Genomic DNA, 19,352 nt, shown 5'->3' on the forward strand with positions numbered 1-19,352 from the left:
CCCATTCCTGGGGGGCATCTGGAACCCCCTGGATGGAAGCCATGAAACAAGCAAGCCACGGGTTGGAATAGGAGCACAAGACTTTTTCCCCCCCACGCCCCACATCTGAGAGATCAGGATTTAGGCGATAGGAAGGATTCTCATTTACTCGATTGTCCCCAGGGTACAGAGGGCACAGTCTGATCAGTGTGTTCACCTGTGTGCTCAGGTTTGATTCATTCCCCACCCCCCACCGTGAAGCTCTTTATAATAACATTTCTTTTATGAACACTGACAAATTAAATTGGTCCTGCTCTGATCACTTCTAGAAATCCAAAGGCACTTAGCTTCAAGTGTACAAGATTTATTATTCTGGAAAGACCAGCAGAGGCGTCTCTGCATCTTGGCATCAGGTCGGAATAAGAAATGCTCCATGCTTGTGTCAGGGAAGGAAAAAGCAGCTCCGCTGAGCAAGGACTGGGTAAGCCTGGGCTCCTTAGAGCTTAGTGCCCTTGGGTTGGGACATTGATGTGCAGCTTTCTCTGTAGGTAGAGAATTTTCATTCTGCCTATAGCCTAATGTTTTTAGTTGAACGGATATTAGTGGCACCCCAGTCGGCCGGAATGCCTGTGTTTCTTTCTTGGCGGCTCAGATGTGTGTGCCCTGAAACATATGAGTTCTCCTAGCCTCCCTGTGGCCTTTCAGGGAGGCTCATCTGCTGAGATGCTTGTTAAAATTCCTTATCCTCTGGTCTTTTCTCTGCAGGTCCTGATTTAGTAGATGGGGTGTGACTGGGTATCTGTGTGAGCGGGGCCCAGGTCACTTTGTGACCAGTCGAGCTCAGGAAAACTCATGGGTAGGGAAGAAGAAACAGCCTCTTGTGCCGAAGTGTTTATCTGGCCAGATGATGCTAGGGTTGGCCCTGCGCTCATACCTGGACCTGACTTGAAAGCATGAGAAGCTGGGAGATAGAAGACTGAAAGGCAAGTTGGGGGTCCCTACCCCCCCCCATTCCCCCCATTGCACGGCCAAGGTTGAGCAGGCAGGGTCTGGTGGCTCCAGCTTCTTGGCCTTTGCTCTATCCCGGGCCTTCAGGAGTCGCTGCCCACCAAGTTCAGCAGGGCATTCTTGTAGTCGCCACTGGTGTCTCCCTGAGGACAGGAGGGACAGGGAGTCACAAAAGGTATTTGCCAGTTGTGGTTATTACAACAGTCCTGCTCCTTGGGGCGAGGCCTGGCACGTCCCTCTGTAGTTCCTACACTGCAGGCCCACACAATGCCTCCTGTCTTTCCTTGTTTGCCATCTGGGGATACTTCTTTGTATCGCCTTTTGATTGTCTTACTAACTACCAGGCAGCTTCATGTAGGAAATGGGTCACAGACACAGCTCTGCTCTGGAGCAAGGAAGGCATTTTGACGGCCCCCAGCCCCACTGGCTGCCCCAGGGCTCTGCCCCTTATTCCATTCAGGACCCCAAAGTGTCTAACTATTTGTTTATTTGACGTGACTGGTCATTTACTCAACACCTCCCGCTGCAGGTGGGAACTGCGGGGTGCCCAGTGGAGGCAGAGGGTGCAGTGGGCAGAGCCCGGCTTTGGGTCCACGCAGAACCTGGACCACGCCCTGACCCCGCGGCTGGGACGAGTCCTGTCACCACCTTGAGACTTCTTCTCGTCTGTCAGATGACACTGGTGCTGATATGAGCCTTGCTGAGATGTGGTGAGGCGTAAACAGCAGGAGAAGCATGGGCTTGCCTGCACAGTGGCTGGCTCACGTCGGGGTCAAGCGGCATCTGTCTCCCAGTAGGATTGACCCCACGTGGCCATGGCTGAACCCCGTTTCTCTGGTCTACCATGCCCCCTTGCTGTCAGGCAGGTCCTGATAGGTCTGATTGGTTTAAAGTCTGCACACTGAGCCAGGGGAAACAGAGGAGGGCATATCCCCCAACTCCCTTCTTCGGCGCTTGAGGAAAATGGGAGCAAGAGGCTGTGGTATTCATCAAGGCCACATGGCAAGTGATGGTGCTGGGCTGGTTCCACTGTTCTATGCGCCGTAGCTGTTTATGCCTCATGGGAATCACCTAGTCCTTAACTTTTAGTCAAATTTGCTTGTGCAATCATTTGGGCCTGAAATATTCTGGTAGATTTTCAATCGCATTTTAAATTTATCCTTTTCTTCCCTCCCTCCTTCCTTCCTTGCTTTCTTTCCACAATGTGTTGTAATACAGTATTTTTTTCTGTGTTGTTTTGTGTTTTTTTAGAAAACTATTCATCTTGTCTATCTTTTTAAAAGCGTGGGTAGAGGGGCGCCTGGGTGGCTCGGTGGGTTGAAGCCTCTGCCTTTGGCTCGGGTCATGATCTCAGGGTCCTGGGATCGAGCCCCGCATCGGGCTCTCTGCTCAGCGGGGAGCCTGCTTCCTCCTCTCTCTCTCTCTCTCTCTGCCTGCCTCTCTGCCTACTTGTGATCTCTGTCTGTCAAATGAATAAATAAAAAAATCTTTAAAAAAAGCGTGGGTATAAAATTATACATAGGGCTTTTATAAATTTTCCATATGAATTTCAATGCAGGAGTTTTGAATGCTGGTATCACTGTTGGAAATCATTTTTGCTTTGATGACATCTATAGAGAGTGGTCTATACTAAAAAGGAAGTATTTGGCCATATAAGTCACAATTCCAACTCAGTTTTCTTACGCGGCACCTGTAGGCAAAACCTAAAGAGGGTGGGCTTCTTGTGTGTCTAGACAGGGGACTCCATTATCAATTATACTGATCATGTGCTAAATAGCCTGCTAAGCCTTTCTCCACCGTGATTGGATCCACTCCACCACTTGGATCCTGGACGGATCCAAGTGACCCTTCTGTCTCAGTGTGGTTGTTCTTCTGAAGTCTGACTGTGGCTCTATCCAACTGTGGTGGTGGGAAGGTAGAGGAATCTCCGTGATGGCCACAGGAGCCACGGATGGGTGAAAAAATTCCTAACTCTCTGCCGGGACTGGGTGTTGGGAAAACCATCAGCAGCTTGGGCTGGTCTACGGATAGCCCTCCTGTCTTTTGACCAGAGTGGCTGGAAAGCCAAAAACAAAACAAAGAGAATTCTACTATCCCTCACTCCCACCTACCCATTACCCCCTTCTGAAATGTCTTTAGGGAGAAATGTCTTTTTAACATATTGTGAGTTATGTGTTTATTGGAAATTGAGGCTGACAACAGACATTTGTAGAGTAACCAGACATGACCTAAGGGTCAATGAAGACTCAGGGATGTACTTCTCGAGGTTCGACTTCTCTTAATGATATGGTCAAGGCCTCATTTGCATTAATTTCTAGAAGAACTATTTCTCTCAACAGTATGGCCTTGTGATGGTGTGAGGATCACTGTGTGTTTTCTCAGCTCTAGAACGTTCCCTGACTGGCATCTAGTTAGGTAACCTGCTGGAACCCATCTGATTTGTCTCCTTAAAATTGTGCTGCTTCATGATTTTGCTGAAGGGCTACTTCAGTCTGGATTTTAAAGGCTGCTGCCTGATTCCTACTGAACTATTCACTGTTATTGACATTCAGATATGGTCTCCTTGGCAAGGGTTCATTGTGTCCTTTCCAAAGGAGCAAGCGTAACTCGAATGCAAAGCCAACTCTGGGGGCCAAGTACAGGGGTTTCCATGGTCTGGTCCCTGTGCGTCCCCCCAAGCCCCCTCCAGGCCCTAGCCACACTGACCCCCTTGCTGAGCTCTATACATACTGTGTGGCTATGAATGCACGGGTGTGACTCTCACCGGGAAGGGATGGACACATGTTACGTAGGACTCTAGTCCCAGTATCCAGGTCCCCCAGTAATGTCTGCTTCAAACCGGGGGTAGAGTTGGGGACCCCGACTTACCACGATCATGCTGCTGAGGGTCTTGCCGTACATCTTTGTGAACTGACACTTGATGAGATTTAAGTCGATCTCACTTCTCGAAACGATGTTTCTTATGAGGGTCCTGTCGCGCGTCCCTGCTCCCTGGACAAGACGCAATAGTCAACAGTCACTGCCCGTATTTCTGGTGCAGCTCTGTGATGATGGACCGACCTGTGCCCTGGAGCCAGGGGGCTTTCACAGGGGCCCAGAGATGCAGGAATGAGCCTCTGCTTCAGGGGCCAAAGCACTGCGAGGGGTGCTTCAGTGACTCAGAGTTTCTGTTCCCTTCATCTCTTCTCCCTCACCCTTGTGTGTCTTTATTGGGAGCCCAATTCTTCAAAGTGACGTGTGTGTTTGGTTTGCCACATCAGCTTCTAGACACAGAATACTCACTGCTCTAAAAGTAAGACTTCTTCCTAGAGGAGCAATGCCAGGAAATTCAGCTTACCGGGCCAATTCTCAAGCAGGACCTTTCTGCCTACGTCCATCTTTGACTAGTCTCAGGTTAGACGGCACCTGCGGCCAAGGGAACTCCATGCTCCCTCTCACTTCCTGGCCAGAGCACTTGGGGTTCTCACTTCCAGTGGTGTTAAGTGGGCACTGACTTCAGGCTCAGGGAATTCCTCTACCTTCCAGTTTGGTTCCAGGTGCCAGAAACTCCACCTACTACAGGAGGCTGGACTGGTTCTGCCAGTCACCAGCTGTGTGACCTTGACCCAAACCTTGGTTTCACCACCTCTAGCACTGCAGTTATGACCTAGGTCTCCCAGGATTGCTGCAAGGAGTCGATGCAATGCACACCTGTGAAAACACCTGCTCAAATTCAGCCTTTGGGAGCTGGGGCTTCCCCTCCCCAGACTCAGTTTACCCTTTGAGAGCTATAGCATTCTGATCACAAGAGGCTGGAATTAGAGAAGACACAGGTGTCGAAAGCAGCAGTGGCTCTGAGCGCCTTGGCTTGGCAGTGGCCGCTGAGTAGCCTGAGAACAAGGGGCACTGAAGACGGAAGAGTTACCTTCAGGGCGTTGTAAAGTCGCTCTGCGAAGTAGCTATGCAGGTTCCGGGTGCATTTCACTGGCAAACAGGAAAACTCTGTTAAAACTTGAAGTTGTAGGTGGCATTGGTGCGTGTGTATTTATTTATGTCTTGCCTTAGATCTTAAGGGTGAGTGTCATGAAGTTTTTGGCCTATTTATTTATGTGTTGCCTAGTTCCAAAATGAGAGGCTTGGCATTGGGTGGGGTAGGACAGGGAAGGAAGCCTAGGTCACTGGGCACAGGTCTAAAGGCACAGAGCGGGCAGGCAGAGGGTGAGGTGAAAATGTCCTGGGGTCTGCGGGGCTGGTTGCTCTGAGCATGGCTCTGTCCAGCCCCACCCCTGGGCTCTTACACTCCAGAACCAGCTTTGCCAGGCACCCAGCCACTCCATGGGACTCAGGGTGCCCACTTTACACCGCCACTCCTCAGGAAGGTTTCTGCGTTTGAGTTTCCACGTGACAGTGGGGCACAGCCCTGGAGCACTGGGGCACCCAGAGACATCTGGCCCAGAGAGTGGGCCCCTGTTTGCTTTCACAGATGCTTCTTCAGAGGCTCGGCACCTGGGTCAGGGAGCTCGGCACTTAAGCTCAGGGCAGCAGAAAGAGCGTGGGCTTTGTGTGAAGGAGGCAGGTGTTTGGCTCTTCCCTGATGGCATGGTATGACTTCATTCTTTGACTTGCCTGCTCTGCACTGTCCTCATCTGTGGTGTGAATTGTGGGAGTGTTCAAGGGCAAGGGGGTAGGAAGCTCCCGGGGCAGGATGGCACTGTGCACCTTTGCTTTTCCTCTCTGGAAGATTTATTCAGGAGGTTGTTAAATTCAGTGCAGGGGCTGACTTGCTGAGCCTGGGGCAGGGGGACGCTGAGCTGCTCCAATATAGATGATTTTTATCACAGCAGCCAAAGCCTGCTGGGGACGGTCAGATGTCCCAGTCCACTCTGAAAGACCTGGACATGTGGATCTCCCCGGGCTGCCCACCACAAAATGGGGAGAGCCCTGTGTGGAGGGGAGCACCCTAACTCTGGGGCCCTGTCCTTGGCTCCATCATGGATGGGAGGAGAGGAAAGTCTTCCTGCCTCTGGGCCCCTGCTCCTCACTGTGCAATGACTTCTTTCATGGTGGTCTTGGTTTTGTCTGGAACAGGTCCTCCTCAGTAGACCTGAAATCACGCTGGAGGGAAGGTTCTCGGTGCTGCCCAGCATCAGACTATCAATCATTGAGTCTGGACTCCAACTACACATCATCATTTCTTTAGTGAGCCTCCGAGGCAGAGACCAGCACCCTGGCTAAGGTCCAGACAGGTGACTTTCTTCAGAACCAGGATGTTCCCTGTGTGGCCACCGTGGGTGAGCACAGGCCCTGGGTCGGGCATAATCCTGCAAGCGCGCTCACACGTTCACATCCTCACGTGTTCTCACCTGCACCATGCTCACACTCATGCTTGCACACGCACACAGCACAGGGGTTATGGGGGCAGGACCCGGCTCACTGAAGACATGAGGGCAGGATAGTCCCAGGGTCCTGGGCTGAAGGGTACATGCGTGTCTGGCCTGGAGGCGGGGACGGGGAGAGGATCCATGGAAAGTGGACATAGGGACCCACTCATTTGCTCTTGCCACCCTGTGCGCTGCCCTCCTGCTGAGCCCAGTGGCTGCGGACACCTGTGGGTCTGAGCGCCAAGCCCTATGTCTTACCCACTGTGAGCATGGCCTCCTCCAAGGAACCATGGGTCTCACTCTGGATGCTGTCCTCAATGCTCTTGCCGGCAATTTTCTCATATTCCTCGAACACTGCAGAGAGACGACTTCTCTTGTGGGATATGCAGATCTCAGGGCGACACTCCCAGCATTTCAGATCCGAGATTGCACATCCATGTGTCACCCCGGACCTCCACTTGGTTGCCAGGGAAAGGGTCCAAGTCTCCCTGGCTCTCTCCCCAGCATCGCTACCAGATGAGGACGTACACTGGATGGCCCGCGTGAAGGGACGGGCTGTGTGGCCAGGGCCCCCAGCTGGAGCCCGACAGTGCCTCCCCCTCCCTGGTACCTCTCATCAGGTGTGTGGCACTGCGCGTGCACAGGATGGTGATGAATTTCATCTCATCCGTCCCATGAATCTTCTCGCCGGCCGCATACAGATCCTAGCATTTGGGCAGCCACAAGAAGCCAGTGAAGGAGAGCGAGGAGGTGATGGTCAGCCCCCATCTACCTACCAGGTCAGAATTCTCTTCTCTTGCTCTCCCTGAGATGCTAAAATCCCTTCTGGGAATGGGGCCAGAAGCTGCTCTGGGAACTCCCCTGCCTCCCCCTGGGGCTTTGCTCTGCCTCTGTGCATCTCTAGCACTCCGCCAGCAGACCAAAGTATAGTGATCTGAATAGTCCCGTCTGGTCCCCAGGTTCGTGGGCTGTTTCTGCTAGAACAGCGCTTCAGTGGAGCCCTCCCAAGTCACTCCCTCCCTGTTCCTGACTCTCTCCAAACACTCTCACTTTCCTTCTGGAACCCCAGAGGGTAAAGTTCTGCAGAGAGCTGAGCTGGGTCCCAGCCTAGCCTAGTGTCAAAGAAAGCCCGCATGGACAGAGGGGCTGTGTAGGGCTTTCAGCCATCAGCCCCCAGCAGATGGGGCAGGTGGCCCACGGCGAGGTAGCTGCTGAGAGTGTATGTATGTAGCCTCACCTGTGCATCTTGGACGGCCTGTCCTGGGTCCACAAAGCCACTCACATCATCCCTGCTGCCCTAGGAACGGAAGGGGAGGCTTGTAAGGCAGGCTAACCCAGCAGATTGACTGGGGCAGAGGGGAAAGCCGGGCGGGAGGGCAGGCAGGGCTCTACTGCTCTTTGGCCATGGGGACTTTAACTGGTTAGTTACCCTCTCCAGGGCCAGATTTTGTCATCTATAAAGTGACAGTAGTAAGGGATGCCTCGTAGGGAGCCGGGGGATTCAGTGAGCTGAGATGAGCAGAGTGCCAGGCATGGGGCATGGTGGGTAGGACCTGCTGGGTGACAGGGTAGTCTCCTCCCGGTTCTGGGATGTCCCCTTGTGGCTGGGTCAGTGACATGTGGTGGATAGCTCTCCAGCCACGCTGAGAGCTATCCAAGGAGCCCGGTCACTGGCGCTCTACCCAGGCCCTGACCTCCCCCCACCCCAGCAGCTCTCCCCAAGGACTGATCCTTGGAGCCCAGCTGTTGGGGGGTCCTTCAGGCAAGGGACTCCCAGAAGCCTGGGCTCCGATACCTGTAGGAGGCACACCAGGATCCTCTCCAGGTAGCCGCTGGTGTCTCCTCGGATATCTTCCTCCAGGCTGGACCCATAGTCTGCGGGGGAAACAAGACCACAAGGCATGGACTGGCTTCCCTCCTTCCAGCCAGGGTTTCCCACACTTCTCCCAGTTCAAGCTGTCTGGTAGGGGTGAGTCATCGGAGTGGGCACACCGCCCGGGGGTCTGAGTGGCAAGGGCTCCACCACCTGGCGGTCATTCAGAAGGAGAACGTAACACAGGCTGCCAGCATAGATCGAAGCACAGAGCGAGGTCAGACTGAAAGACCCGCAGGGGACCACGGAGCTCGCTTCGTTTGTGGTTTGGCAAAGCCAGAATCTTCAGGCAGATTGTCTGTCAGGCAGACCACATGGAGGCCCGGCTGGCCTCTGGTCAGCTTGCATCCCGAAAGCTCCACAACAGCCTGTGGTCCATAGCCCGCACTTCAGCAGGGCCCTGAACGGTCCCCAGGGGCAACCTGTGCCTGGCCAGGAAGGAGCCAGCCCCATCCAGGGCTGACACAGCCTGAGACCCACAGTGCCATGCCCTCGAGGGGCAGAGAGTTTAGGGGTACCTATCCCTCCCCCTGCAGCCTGTGGGCTTCAGGGGGCATAGAGACCATCAGACCACAGGACTGGGCACACAGCAGGTGCTCAGCACCCATGTGTAGAAAGGCCCAGAAAGGGTCTTTTCCAGTGAAGGCCCAGGGCACTGCTTGTCCCTCATCCCCTCTCAGGCTGCCAAAGCTTGTGGCCATTCCCAAGCAAGCCCTTATGACCAGGCCCCGCGTCCTCCCTTACCCTCCTCATAGGCCTTCATTATCTCCCGCAGCTGGTTCTTGGTCCGAGAAGCCAGGATTTCAATGATGACACCCTCTTTGGTCCCCAAGCCCTGTGGACAAAAACCTCTGTCTGCTGGAGAGCTCCGCCGGGCTTGCCTGCACTGTCCCTACCCTCCTCTGTCAAGAGGCGAGAGGAAGAGCCTCAGGAAGAACTGGTCAGTGCTCTGCCCCCCCTCTGATGGGGGCTTCTGCTGGAGGGTGTTATTGGGGGAAGTCGCCTGTGTTTGTCTCCAGGGGCGGATCCTGCGGGCAGGGGAGGCAATGGGAGAGTTCTGTCTCAGCTCTGCCCTCCACGCTGGGTGGTCTCTAGCACGTCACTCCACCTCGCTGAGCCTAGGGGTCCTCATCCGTCCTCGGGTAAGGAGCCGGCCCAGCCCAAAGGTGGATGGGAGAGAACAGGTGGGAAAGGCCAGGCGTGCACACCCAGTGAGTGTCCTTTCGACGGCGATGATTGTAGTCGCTGGGCCCTGACTCCCTCCTCATTCTCCGCGAGTGCTAAAGGAACCATGGGGGTCACAAGAGATGACTGCAGGAAGAGGACGGGGAAGAGGCTGCAGAGGTCGCCCTGTCATTCCCGCACACCTGGTGTGGCCCTGTCCTGAGAAGTGCTGGTTCTGGCTTCCTGGTGGCCGCATGACAGCGAAAGCTGGCCTGTCGGGGCGGCAGGCTGGGCCGTTCCGAAGGGTGGTTCACCGGGAGCTTGGAGGTCCCAGTGCCAGGCTCTCTAGGGGAGCGCGTCCCCAGCTGTGGCCCCAGCCAGCCCTTGTAACATTCCTGCCCCCTCCCACCCCCGCGCCGGCTACCTTCATGGCATCGTGCAGCTCCTTGGCTTCGAATCTGTACAGAGGGTACATGAGGGCCACGATGAGCCTCTCGAACTTGCCGCTCAGCTCCGACTGCAAGGTCTCGGTGAGATCCTAATGTGAGAAGAAGGAAGAGTAATGATCTGGACATTTGTCCCCCCAGGGTCAGGCAGCTGGGAGGCAGCCAGTCCTGGAGGCTCCGGAGGGCCTCTTGCAGGCTCTACTTTGAGCGGGAGCTGAGGTTTCGGGGGCCAACGGTGCAGCTTCTATGAGCAGCGTTACCTTTACCCGTGAACTGGAGACCGTGTGGCTCCTGCCTTAAACCACTGCTTAGGGGACTGGTGGAGAGATGTGCGTGGCTCGACTCAGCTCTCAAGGCCATGCTGGGCACATTATAAGCCCGAAATATGTGTTTGTCATTGCTCACCATCAAATCCCGTCATAGCCCGTGGGCACTCAATAAATTCAGGAATGAATTAAGGAATCCATTTCATGTGGGTCTGCTTCTAAGGGCACCAGTCTCCGCAAGGAGCCACAAGGCCATACCTTGCTGATCTGCACAGTATAGCCAAGGACCAAGCGCCTTGTTGGACCTGGATTTAAATCCCAACCTTCTTGCTTATAGGCTCTGGGATCTCGGTAGAGCTCATTCTTAGAACATGAATTTCCCTAATGATCAATGTAGGAAATAATGCACAGTTGTGAAAGTTAAGAGAAAGAAATTAAGAAAAAAAAAAAAAGAAAGAAAGAAAGGGAAGGAAGGAAGACAGGAAGAAAGAAAGACGCGCATTGACACCTCTTGGAATGTTTGGGCTTCATTATTCACCTTCTGACGTTTAATCTCCAAACTAAGGAGATGCAGTGACAGAAGCTTCTGGAAGCCGAGGCTATGTGTGCCTTTGTTTCTGTGTTGAGGTAGTGCCCCCAGTGCCTGGCTCTATCCTAGGGTCGTGGAGGGAGGGAAATGAGAAAAAGGGTCCAGCGCATGTGTTCCCTGCCCCTGGAGCTCCCCTGAGGCAGAGGGAGCAGGCACAGACATGGGAGCTCTAATGTGAGAAGAGAGTGGACGGGTCATAGGACAGAAAGTAGCCTGGCCGGCTCCTCTTAACTTTTATCCTTTTAACTTCAGATACACAATTAATAATATTTTTAGTTTAAGCATGCCCTCTGTGCCTCATGCTTTTAGAAGCTGGTCTCTAGCCGAAGGCCTGGTCCAGAACAAAGCTGCCTGCCAGGCGGTCTCTGGCCCCAGCAGCCCCGCTAGCCTCCCAAGGAAAGCCTCCTGTCCTCCTTTTACCTTGCCAAATTGCGCCTTGAAGGACTTGGCAATTTGCTGCCGCTGAGCGTTGCTTCTCTTCGTGAGCACATCGATGATGGCCTGCTCATTGGTCCCTGCAGGGGTGCACAGTGTGAACATTCCTATGGCCCCCAAGGGGGCTGAGGAGGAGGGCGAGAAGCTGCTGGGTGGCCAAGCAGTGGGCGCACAACGCATGGATAGCTCCCAGAACTGACAATGTTCATGGTGTAGATAGAACACCCAAGCAAAAATACATCCCTCCCTCCCCTGCCTCCCACCCACAAGGTGTTGGGGTGCTGCCTGAGGCCAGTCTCAGAGTGGTAGTGCTGAGGTCCCTCTGATCATCTGATCTGCCCTGGACATCCTTCGGGGCCTTTGGTGCTCAGATAGGAGGACCTTCTACCCTGTCCTCTCTAGGGCTGGTGGTGGCAGGGGCAAGTCAGGACTGAGGGCCCAGCAAACTGGGTCTGAGTCCTGGCCCAGCTGTCTCATTGCCCAGAGCATCTGCTCTCTCCTTTGGGAAGTGGGGGTAACAGCAGAGATCTCTCAGGAAACAGAGGTCATGAACGTGCCATCAAGGTTCATCTAGGAAGGAGGGCAACCCCTTGCTTGCTTCAGGAATGTGCATCCTGGAGACTGGAAAGAGGCTGCCAGTGCCCAGCCCGAGCTGAGTGGGGAAGTCCAGCTCGGCCCTACAGGTCCAAGGTTCCCGAGGCCATTCTGTGAGTGCGAAAGCTCTGACAGGTGGGGTACAGTTGCCGACACAAGGAGGCGCAGGCACGCACAGCTGATGGTGACCCCTTCCCTCCCTCCTGACTCAGGGAGGCACAACTACTCTCCCTCTTCTCCAGCTGTGCAGGGCGGGGTGTAGACCAGTGCTGGGCTGGGAACACCCATGTGCTTCTCTGGGCTGGACTCTGTCTCGGGAGCCCAGGGTCCCCTGGCCACACCCCTCTGGAGCTGTGGGGCTCGCGGTCTTGAGCAGAGTGGCCAGACCCCAGAGAGGCCTGTGGACAGGTCTGCAGACATCCACTTACCGATCCCCTTCATGGCTTTGTAGAGGGTCTCTGCGTCGGGGTCCGGGTTAAAGTGGGGGCTGCCCTTCACAGTAATCCCCTCCTGTTCCACCTGCAAAAGGGTCCAAGCTTATTCCAAGTGGGAAGGCTGGCGGGGGTGGGTGGGTGGGAGGCAGATCACCAGCCCATCACGGCGGAGCCTTGGGTCCCTCCTGCCCCAGCCTGGCATGGGTCTCCGTGATGGTCTGCCTTGGATGAAGGGAGGCCTGAGAGGTCCTTCCTGGCCCAGGACTGTAGCTCCTGGATATGACAGTTACAGCAGATATGTGTCGAGGAAGGGGTGCCTCGGTCCACTTGGCACTGAGTTGCCCTATGGCTCTTCCACTTTGGGGCTGCGGAGGCCTGGGGGGTGGGTGTGGAGGCCCCGTGTGGCCCTTAGCTGCCTTGGCTAAGGGGAGGCTGTCCTGTCAGCTCCAGCCTCAAGGAAGAAGGAGGGCCCCTCTGAGGAGGAGTGAGGCAGGACCGAGCTCGTCTGCGTCCAGGGCCACCGTGAGTGGGGGGATTCTCAGCCTTCAGCACCAGGGCCAGTCCTGTGGAGCTGGCGTACATCGACCCTAGAAGGTGGCTGGTGCTGTGTCCGTGTGCAGACCCGCCGCCCAGCCTTCAGTGTCAGGAGGAAGGAAGCACTGGGAGGAAGTCCTAGGGGAGGGGGCTGGCCCCAGAGAAGGCCAGCAGTGATTTTATTGGGGTGACAAGGCACAACAATGACCACGAGTGTGCTCCTGGTCACCTGGCTGTCTTCAGAAGGGTCCCACAGTTTTCCCTGCCTCAGCCTCCTTGCCAGACCTGTCCCAGAATCTTTTGTGATAGGATACCCGTGGCTAGCGGGAGGTTCACAGCGGGTAACAGGAACTTGGGAGAAGGGGTGGGGACACCGCAGGGTGTGCGTACAGGGGTTATGAAGGAACACAAAGGGCAGGATGTCCTATGGGAGCTAGCTTTCTTGGGTTTAGGCAGGCTGCATCTAATCTCCTGGGGTGGGGTGGGCAGGGGGGTCTGTGACTCAAGCCAGGCCCTCAGAGGCGTCAGCTGGGTAGGGAAGCTACCGTTAAGTGAGAGTACTGTGAGAGACCATACCTGCCTGGCCTGGCTGTGAGGGTTTGCTGCTTCCCCTCTGGGCTCTGTGGCTGCCATGTCACCTCCACAGAATGGCTCTTTGATTAATAGGCTGACACCAGCCAGAACCGCAGCTTGTGGGAAGAAGCCACAGAATCTTTCCTGCCCCCGCTCCCACCCTGGGGTGTGGGCTCTGGATCAGGCCAAGCCTCTCCCCGTTGGCGTCATCTGAGGGCAAACAGCAGGCCCTGCCCACCCACACCCCAGAGCTCCCTCCAGTACCATCAACAGGCACTCCTGTCGGTGGGAAAGGGCCACATACCCCCAAACCACAGGGCAATGGGCGAGTAAGGACAGGCTTCGTGGAGCTGAATGTGCTGCTTTCAAAGTATGCAGACAAGGTTGGGAAGAGAAGTGTGGTCTGAGGTCAAGCTGCCTTCTTTCTGAGAAGTGGGTGTTCACAAACAGGTAGAGACCCAACAGCCCAGCGCCTTTGCAAGTGCGCAGGCTCGTGGAGGACAGAAGGTTAGGTTTAGAAAGAACGGCATGTGAAGTAAACACAATAACCAAAGTTCTTGGGCCCTTGATCTGAGCCAGATCTCTAATCCCAGGACTTGCCTGAGGGCTCTTTAGCCTTGTGCCCTGTAGAATTTCTCAGATGAAAATAAGTGCTCTTTCTTAAGTATGTGCTTTTAGGAGGCTTGTAGAGGAGTGGAGGGAGATTGGAGATGGGCACTGAATTTGAAGAAGACTCAGAGATTCCTCAGTGGGAAGGAGTTTAGTCCCACCGTGTTTGGTCTCCCATGAAACTATTCACTTCCTCCTTCTGTCTGCCCCTCATCCACTCATCTGCTTTCCCACCTTCCCACCCACCAACCTACTCATTCATTCATCTTCTCATCCATTCTCCCCCCAGATACTCAAAGGCCACATCCATCCATCTATCCAACCATTTATACATTCATTTAATCACCATGTCCATGCTTCTATCCATCCTTACATCCATATAATCACCCGTCCAGCTATTCATTTAATCACATTTAATCACATTTAATCCATCCATCCATCCATCCATCCATCCATCCATCCATCCATCCTTCTATTCTTCAAGCTCTAATTAGATCCTGAAAATGCCTGGCAGATTGCCATCTGTGGGGCTATCTGTAGGGATAGCGCTTTTGAGTAAAAGGTGAAAGGTCTTTCTGTTCCCTTTGCTTGAATTTCAAATATCTGCTAGCACATTTTTCTATCTCATTTTTGAGCACCGTATTTCTCAGCAAGAAGTGTTAGAAATAATCCCTTGTGCAGATTCCACCCAGAAGAGCCTGTATGGTCCCAGAGGTGGCCCGGTTGTGTGCACTCATACACAGTATCCCTTGTTTGTGGAGTCGGAGCTGCCATGACCACCCTTAGCCACTGAGCGGCTGCTTTATGCCAGACCTCTGTGTTCGATGCCTCCAGGGCCAGAAGTATGGTGCTCATACTCCTGGACCTCTCTAACCATGAATGCCTCATTTTACAGGCAAGGGAGCTGGGCTTAGAGTGCTTGTCAAGCTGATGTGGCTAGCAAGACCCACAGCCTGACTCAGAAGCTGAGCTCTGTCTACTTCCCCCTACTCTACTGATGACTCAACTTTTTCGGGACAGGGAATTTTCCCGGAAATCTTTACTGAAGGAAGCTTTGTCCACAGGAATCCAGGTGATCTGGGAGGAAGTGCGAAGTCTGGGGACCACCCGTGAGGGGCTGTCTCCCTGCCCCCAGGCCAACGCGTGGAGCTGGGCAGCAGAGACTGGCCAGACCATGGGACTGAGTCCCTGGGAGCAGCCCCTTTAGTGGGTCCAAGGTCGGCTCTGGGGGGAACGGTTGTCAACCCACTTCCCAGAGGGTTGTGATTTTTGAGGCATTGAGGAGCCTCAGTCTCTCTTCCTTCTCTGTGATTTTAGGGGATTAAAAAGTACAATTGTCTGGAATCAGACCCCTGAACATCAGCAGGGTGGGGGGTAGGGCACCAGATCTAACTATCTGAAAGGCCCCGCCTTTAGAGAACCTGCCGGGGCCCCATGCCCAGACTGGCTTGTCCAGACAGGAATATTTTCACTGAGAAGGTGACTCAGTAATGCCTGTGACTCTGTCTGTGAGAGCTCGGTTCTGAGGAGCTGCCCCACCTTTGCCTTCCCCCGTCACGAGGCTGCCCTGGGGAACCTGCGACACAGAACTTCATTTCCGTAAGAGAGGCACAGGCAGGTCCCTCGAGCTGATCTTTCATACCCTCACCCCTCAACACCCCTAGTCCTGGTCCTGGTCGGGCTGGGGGCCCAGAGGACATCTGGTCCTTAGCCAGTCACAGGCGGGCTCTGCCTGTGGTCTTACTGCCCCAAGCCAGCTCTCCCGTAGGCTGTAGCCTGCCAAGGCCCCCAGTCTGGGCTCTGGAATTGGGCTGCTCTGATTCTAACCCAGACTCTACCACTTGCTCGTGCGGCAACCCTGGGCATCTGCTGAGGCTCCTTGTGCTTCTGTTCTTCATCTGTGAGTAAAGACACTCTCGTCCATGTTGTAGAGGTGTTCCAAGGCTTAAGCAAGACACTTAGAAGTGAGATGCTTAGAGGAATGTCTGGCGCACAGTAGGTGCTCGGTGAGGGTCACCATTAACCTGCCAGGTGGGCCAGGTCCCTGCAAGGAGGCTTCTCCCTGCCTGGCTGGGTGGGGCCCCTGGTCCTCTGGGAGCAAGGCCCAGAATCAGGCCATCCAGGGCAGCAGCCTGTCCCTGTCCCTAGCTGCCTCTCTGTCCTGACTGTCCAGGCCTGGCATGTCTGAACCCATCAGCCCCTGGGTTGTGCCATTTGTGACAAAGAGATTTCCTGAAGCAGGATAAGGCTGGGTCATCCACTGTGGCTCACAGAGTGCCTGGAGGCGGGGGTAGAGACACCCCTGACTGCTTGCTGTGGGACCCAGAGGTCACTTGGTGTCTCTGAGACTCAGTGTCCTCATCCGTGAAAAGGGAAGAGCGGTCCTGATGTCCTGGGCTGCCTGGGGGATGAAATGAAGGAGTCGTGCCTGGCCAGAAGATGTCATCGACTTGTCATCTTTGTGTCTTCAGCTCATGAGGACGAGATGGCCTCGACTCAAACCCAGATGAAACACTCCCAAGAATCTGGTAGTTCAGCTATGAGGTGGGAGACTTGGGGACAGGCTGTGCTGTCTTCCCCACCTCAGTCCTCCAGAACTCTATAAAGCATAGGTTTCAGACACTCCAGGCCTCTGTAGGCCAGGTCCTCTTGCCCTCCCTCCTTTCTCCTCAATCTTGTTGAATAAACACCATGGATTCCTAGAAGACTGCCTGCCCTCCCATGTCCTAAGTTGTGGGCATCGATGAGATCTCCACCATCAGCCGATTTGATTGTGTTGCTCACCAGCTCAAGTGCCTTCAATGGCTCCCCACTGCTCTTAAGGTAAAGCCCAAGCCCCTTATCCTGCCATGTGAGGCTTTGTAGGAGCTGTCCTGCCTGCTTCTGTAGGTCTATCTCCCCTGATTCCTCTGACCACCCCACCCCCCAGAGGGTCCTCAGGCCATGATGAGCTACTTCTCTCCAAAGCCAAGCTTCCCTACCCCCATCGCCCCCGGGCCTTTGCACATACTTTTCCCTCTGCAAGGAATAATTACCTGATTCTCCTCAAACACATGTATGTGCACACATACCACATACATGCACATCTCACTCAAATATGACACCCCCTAGCTTCGAGCAGCCTAACACTTCCTGTTGCGGCTCTTCCTCTGGGCTCCCCATCCCCTCAGCTTCCTTAGGTGCATCTCAAGGTTCCTTTATCTGGGGGTGCCTGGGTGGCTCAGCTGGTTAAATGTCTGCCTTTGGCTCAGGTCATGGTCTCCTAGTCCTTGGATCGAGCCCTGCATTGGGCTCCCAGCTCACTGGAGAGTCGGCTTCTCTCTCCCCCTTGCCTCTCCCCATGCTTGTGTTTTCTCTGTCTCTCTTTCAGATGAATAAATTAAAAAAAAATCTTTTAAGAAGAAAAGTTTCCTTTATCTGTCTCACTAGCTGTGAGCGCCTCTAGGGCTGGGACGGTTTCTTCTCTCTTCCCCCCTCAGTGGGTTGTCTGGTGCTTGGCCAGCAGATAGCATGCCTCTCTACACCAGCACTCTGCAGGAACCCCACAGCCCGCCGCGGCTTGCTCCCCACTTACCCAGGCTTTCCACCAGGCCATCTTGTTCTCTCGATTGTCTTTCCCAGGGAAATGAAGATCTACAAGTCGCCCTTCCTTCTACTCGGGAGATCCCACAAAACTGGCTCCTACACAAGAAGCCAGGTCCTTGGGGCTGGGTGTTGGCTGTGGTGGCGAAAGTGGGGCCTCAGGCCCCACCCCTTCCCCTCTGGGCTCCGCCTGGCTCTGGGTCCCTCCCAGGGCTCCCTGGCCGCGCCCAGCCACCACCCGGAGCCCGCCTGTGGAATGCTGCCACTCACTGCCAGATGTCTGGGCTGAGGCTGTAATGTCAACTGGAAATTCTGAGTCGCAGCCTTTGACCGCCCCACTTAGTAACCACAGCTGTAGTTTCAGACTGTCTTTGCCGGACCTGAGCTGTAGAAAAAAGGGAAGGATACTATGTCTCCCTTTCTTTAACTGCACAGTTTCTACACCACTAATAGTGTAGTGGGGAGCTCGGCAGAGGACGTAAGTACGAGCAGCCTCCATTTTTGGGGGTGTCTTTTAAGTCTGGAGACTTCTTTAATCCCTGAGACCCATCTGTCCCCTTTATTCTTCGCCTCAGCCCTCGGCAAGTGTGAGTTCTGTGTCCTGCAGGAAGAAACAGGCTCCAGCACTCAGATCATCTGCACGAGTCCCACTGCTTGGGAGAAGCAGAGCCGTCACCCACTAGTTCTCCAGGCCCCGCTCCACGCCTGCCCTGGGCGGGGTCCCACAGGACACCACAGCTGCCAGCCGAGGGAGGCGGACAGGGCCACTGGGAAGAGGTTAATTTTTTCCTCTCTGGAAGAGATTTTTTTTTTTTTTTTTTTAACTCTCCTTGGGTCCCCTGACTAGAATGTTCCGCAGCAGACTTTCTCCATCCAATTCTTAACCTGCCCTTCAGGGGAAACACCAGTGCCTCAGGGACCATCCCTAGGTGCCTCCGTCGGGGGAGGCTGGGGCTTTGAGGACGCCCTGCCCTCTGAGTGAAAGCTGGCTCCATGCTGGTGTGATGGTTTTGTATTCAGGGAAACCTGTCAGAGTAACAGATACGGGTTTGTCTGGTTTCCTGACTCTGAGTCTAGTACTCTTTGCTCTGCACACACGGTGTCTCCAGGCTGTTCTTTCTGGAAGTACAGGCTGGGGTGGGTGGGGACAGAGCTGGGCCGGTCTCCAGGGCGGGACAGGCACCACCCAGAGCGGCCGGAGGACTAGGGATGACTACTAGAGAGAACTGTGGGATGCCATCTGAAGAGGGAGCGTTCAGCCTGCCTCTGGTCACATGGACTGAGAAAGGTCTACCCCCGCCTTTGGATGCCCAGAATTCCCATTCTTCTTGGGAGTCCTTTGGTCATAAGCGAGGTGCCCTCCCTGGTGGGCCTTCTTGGGACTTCAACCACACCCATGTGCCTGTTAGGGGGTGTCCGTACCATGGCCTGGGCGTGTCTGGGTAGTAGGTGCCCTCTGGGAGGCTGTGGTCAAAGTCTAGTTATGAGGATGACCTGAGATAGGGCCGGCATGGTAGGCCCTGAGCAGGGCCGGCATGGTAGGCCCTGAGCAGAGCCGGGAGAGCCATGCCAGGCACTGAGACTAAGACAGGCCACAGAGATTGGTGCAGACGTGACCTGGCTCTCTGAGGGTCTGCGGTGCACAGTGACCCAGACAGGTCACCGGATGAGACCAAGCCCCAACAGCGTTTGTGCTCTCTCCTCAGGCTCTGTGCAGACTGCTCCAACAGCCAGAACCTCACCTTCTTTCCCCAGCCTGTCTTTTGCTCCCCTTCTGGGATATCCTGCACCCCTTGCCAGCCTTTTTAGTCTCGTGATTACCACCCTAACCGACCCCCAGGACTCCTTCCTGGACCCTCTGTTCTTCCCCTTCCTCATCAGTGGTTCTAAGCCTTGGCTGTCCTTT

General features: G+C 54.7%; 1 protein-coding gene across 1 annotated transcript; it reads right to left on the reverse strand.

The window, feature by feature from the left end:
* Positions 1-327: 327 nt before the first annotated feature.
* Positions 328-17,607, reverse strand: LOC116573186 (annexin A8). The gene is made up of 12 exons (XM_032313063.1): positions 17,439-17,607; positions 12,143-12,233; positions 11,106-11,200; positions 9,809-9,922; positions 8,965-9,055; positions 8,143-8,222; positions 7,585-7,644; positions 6,958-7,051; positions 6,606-6,701; positions 4,892-4,950; positions 3,856-3,978; positions 328-1,130 (listed from the first exon to the last, which is right to left on the reverse strand). Exons 1-12 carry the CDS (start codon positions 17,457-17,459, stop codon positions 1,071-1,073), a joined length of 984 nt encoding a protein of 327 aa, XP_032168954.1. The 5' UTR covers positions 17,460-17,607; the 3' UTR covers positions 328-1,070.
* Between the last annotated feature and the right edge of the window lie 1,745 nt (positions 17,608-19,352).

This window comes from Mustela erminea, chromosome 14 (genome assembly GCF_009829155.1).
Source record: "Mustela erminea isolate mMusErm1 chromosome 14, mMusErm1.Pri, whole genome shotgun sequence".
Taxonomy (NCBI): Eukaryota; Metazoa; Chordata; class Mammalia; order Carnivora; family Mustelidae; genus Mustela; species Mustela erminea.

Coding starts and splice junctions, on each gene's coding strand:
- LOC116573186 (XM_032313063.1), bottom strand. CDS start 17,459: ATGGCCTGGTGGAAAGCCTGG. Junction 7,052..7,584: donor AGGCCGTCCAAGATGCACAG/GTGAGGCTACAT, acceptor CCCAAATGCTAG/GATCTGTATGCGGCCGGCGA. Junction 6,702..6,957: donor TGCCACACACCTGATGAGAG/GTACCAGGGAGG, acceptor GTCTCTCTGCAG/TGTTCGAGGAATATGAGAAA.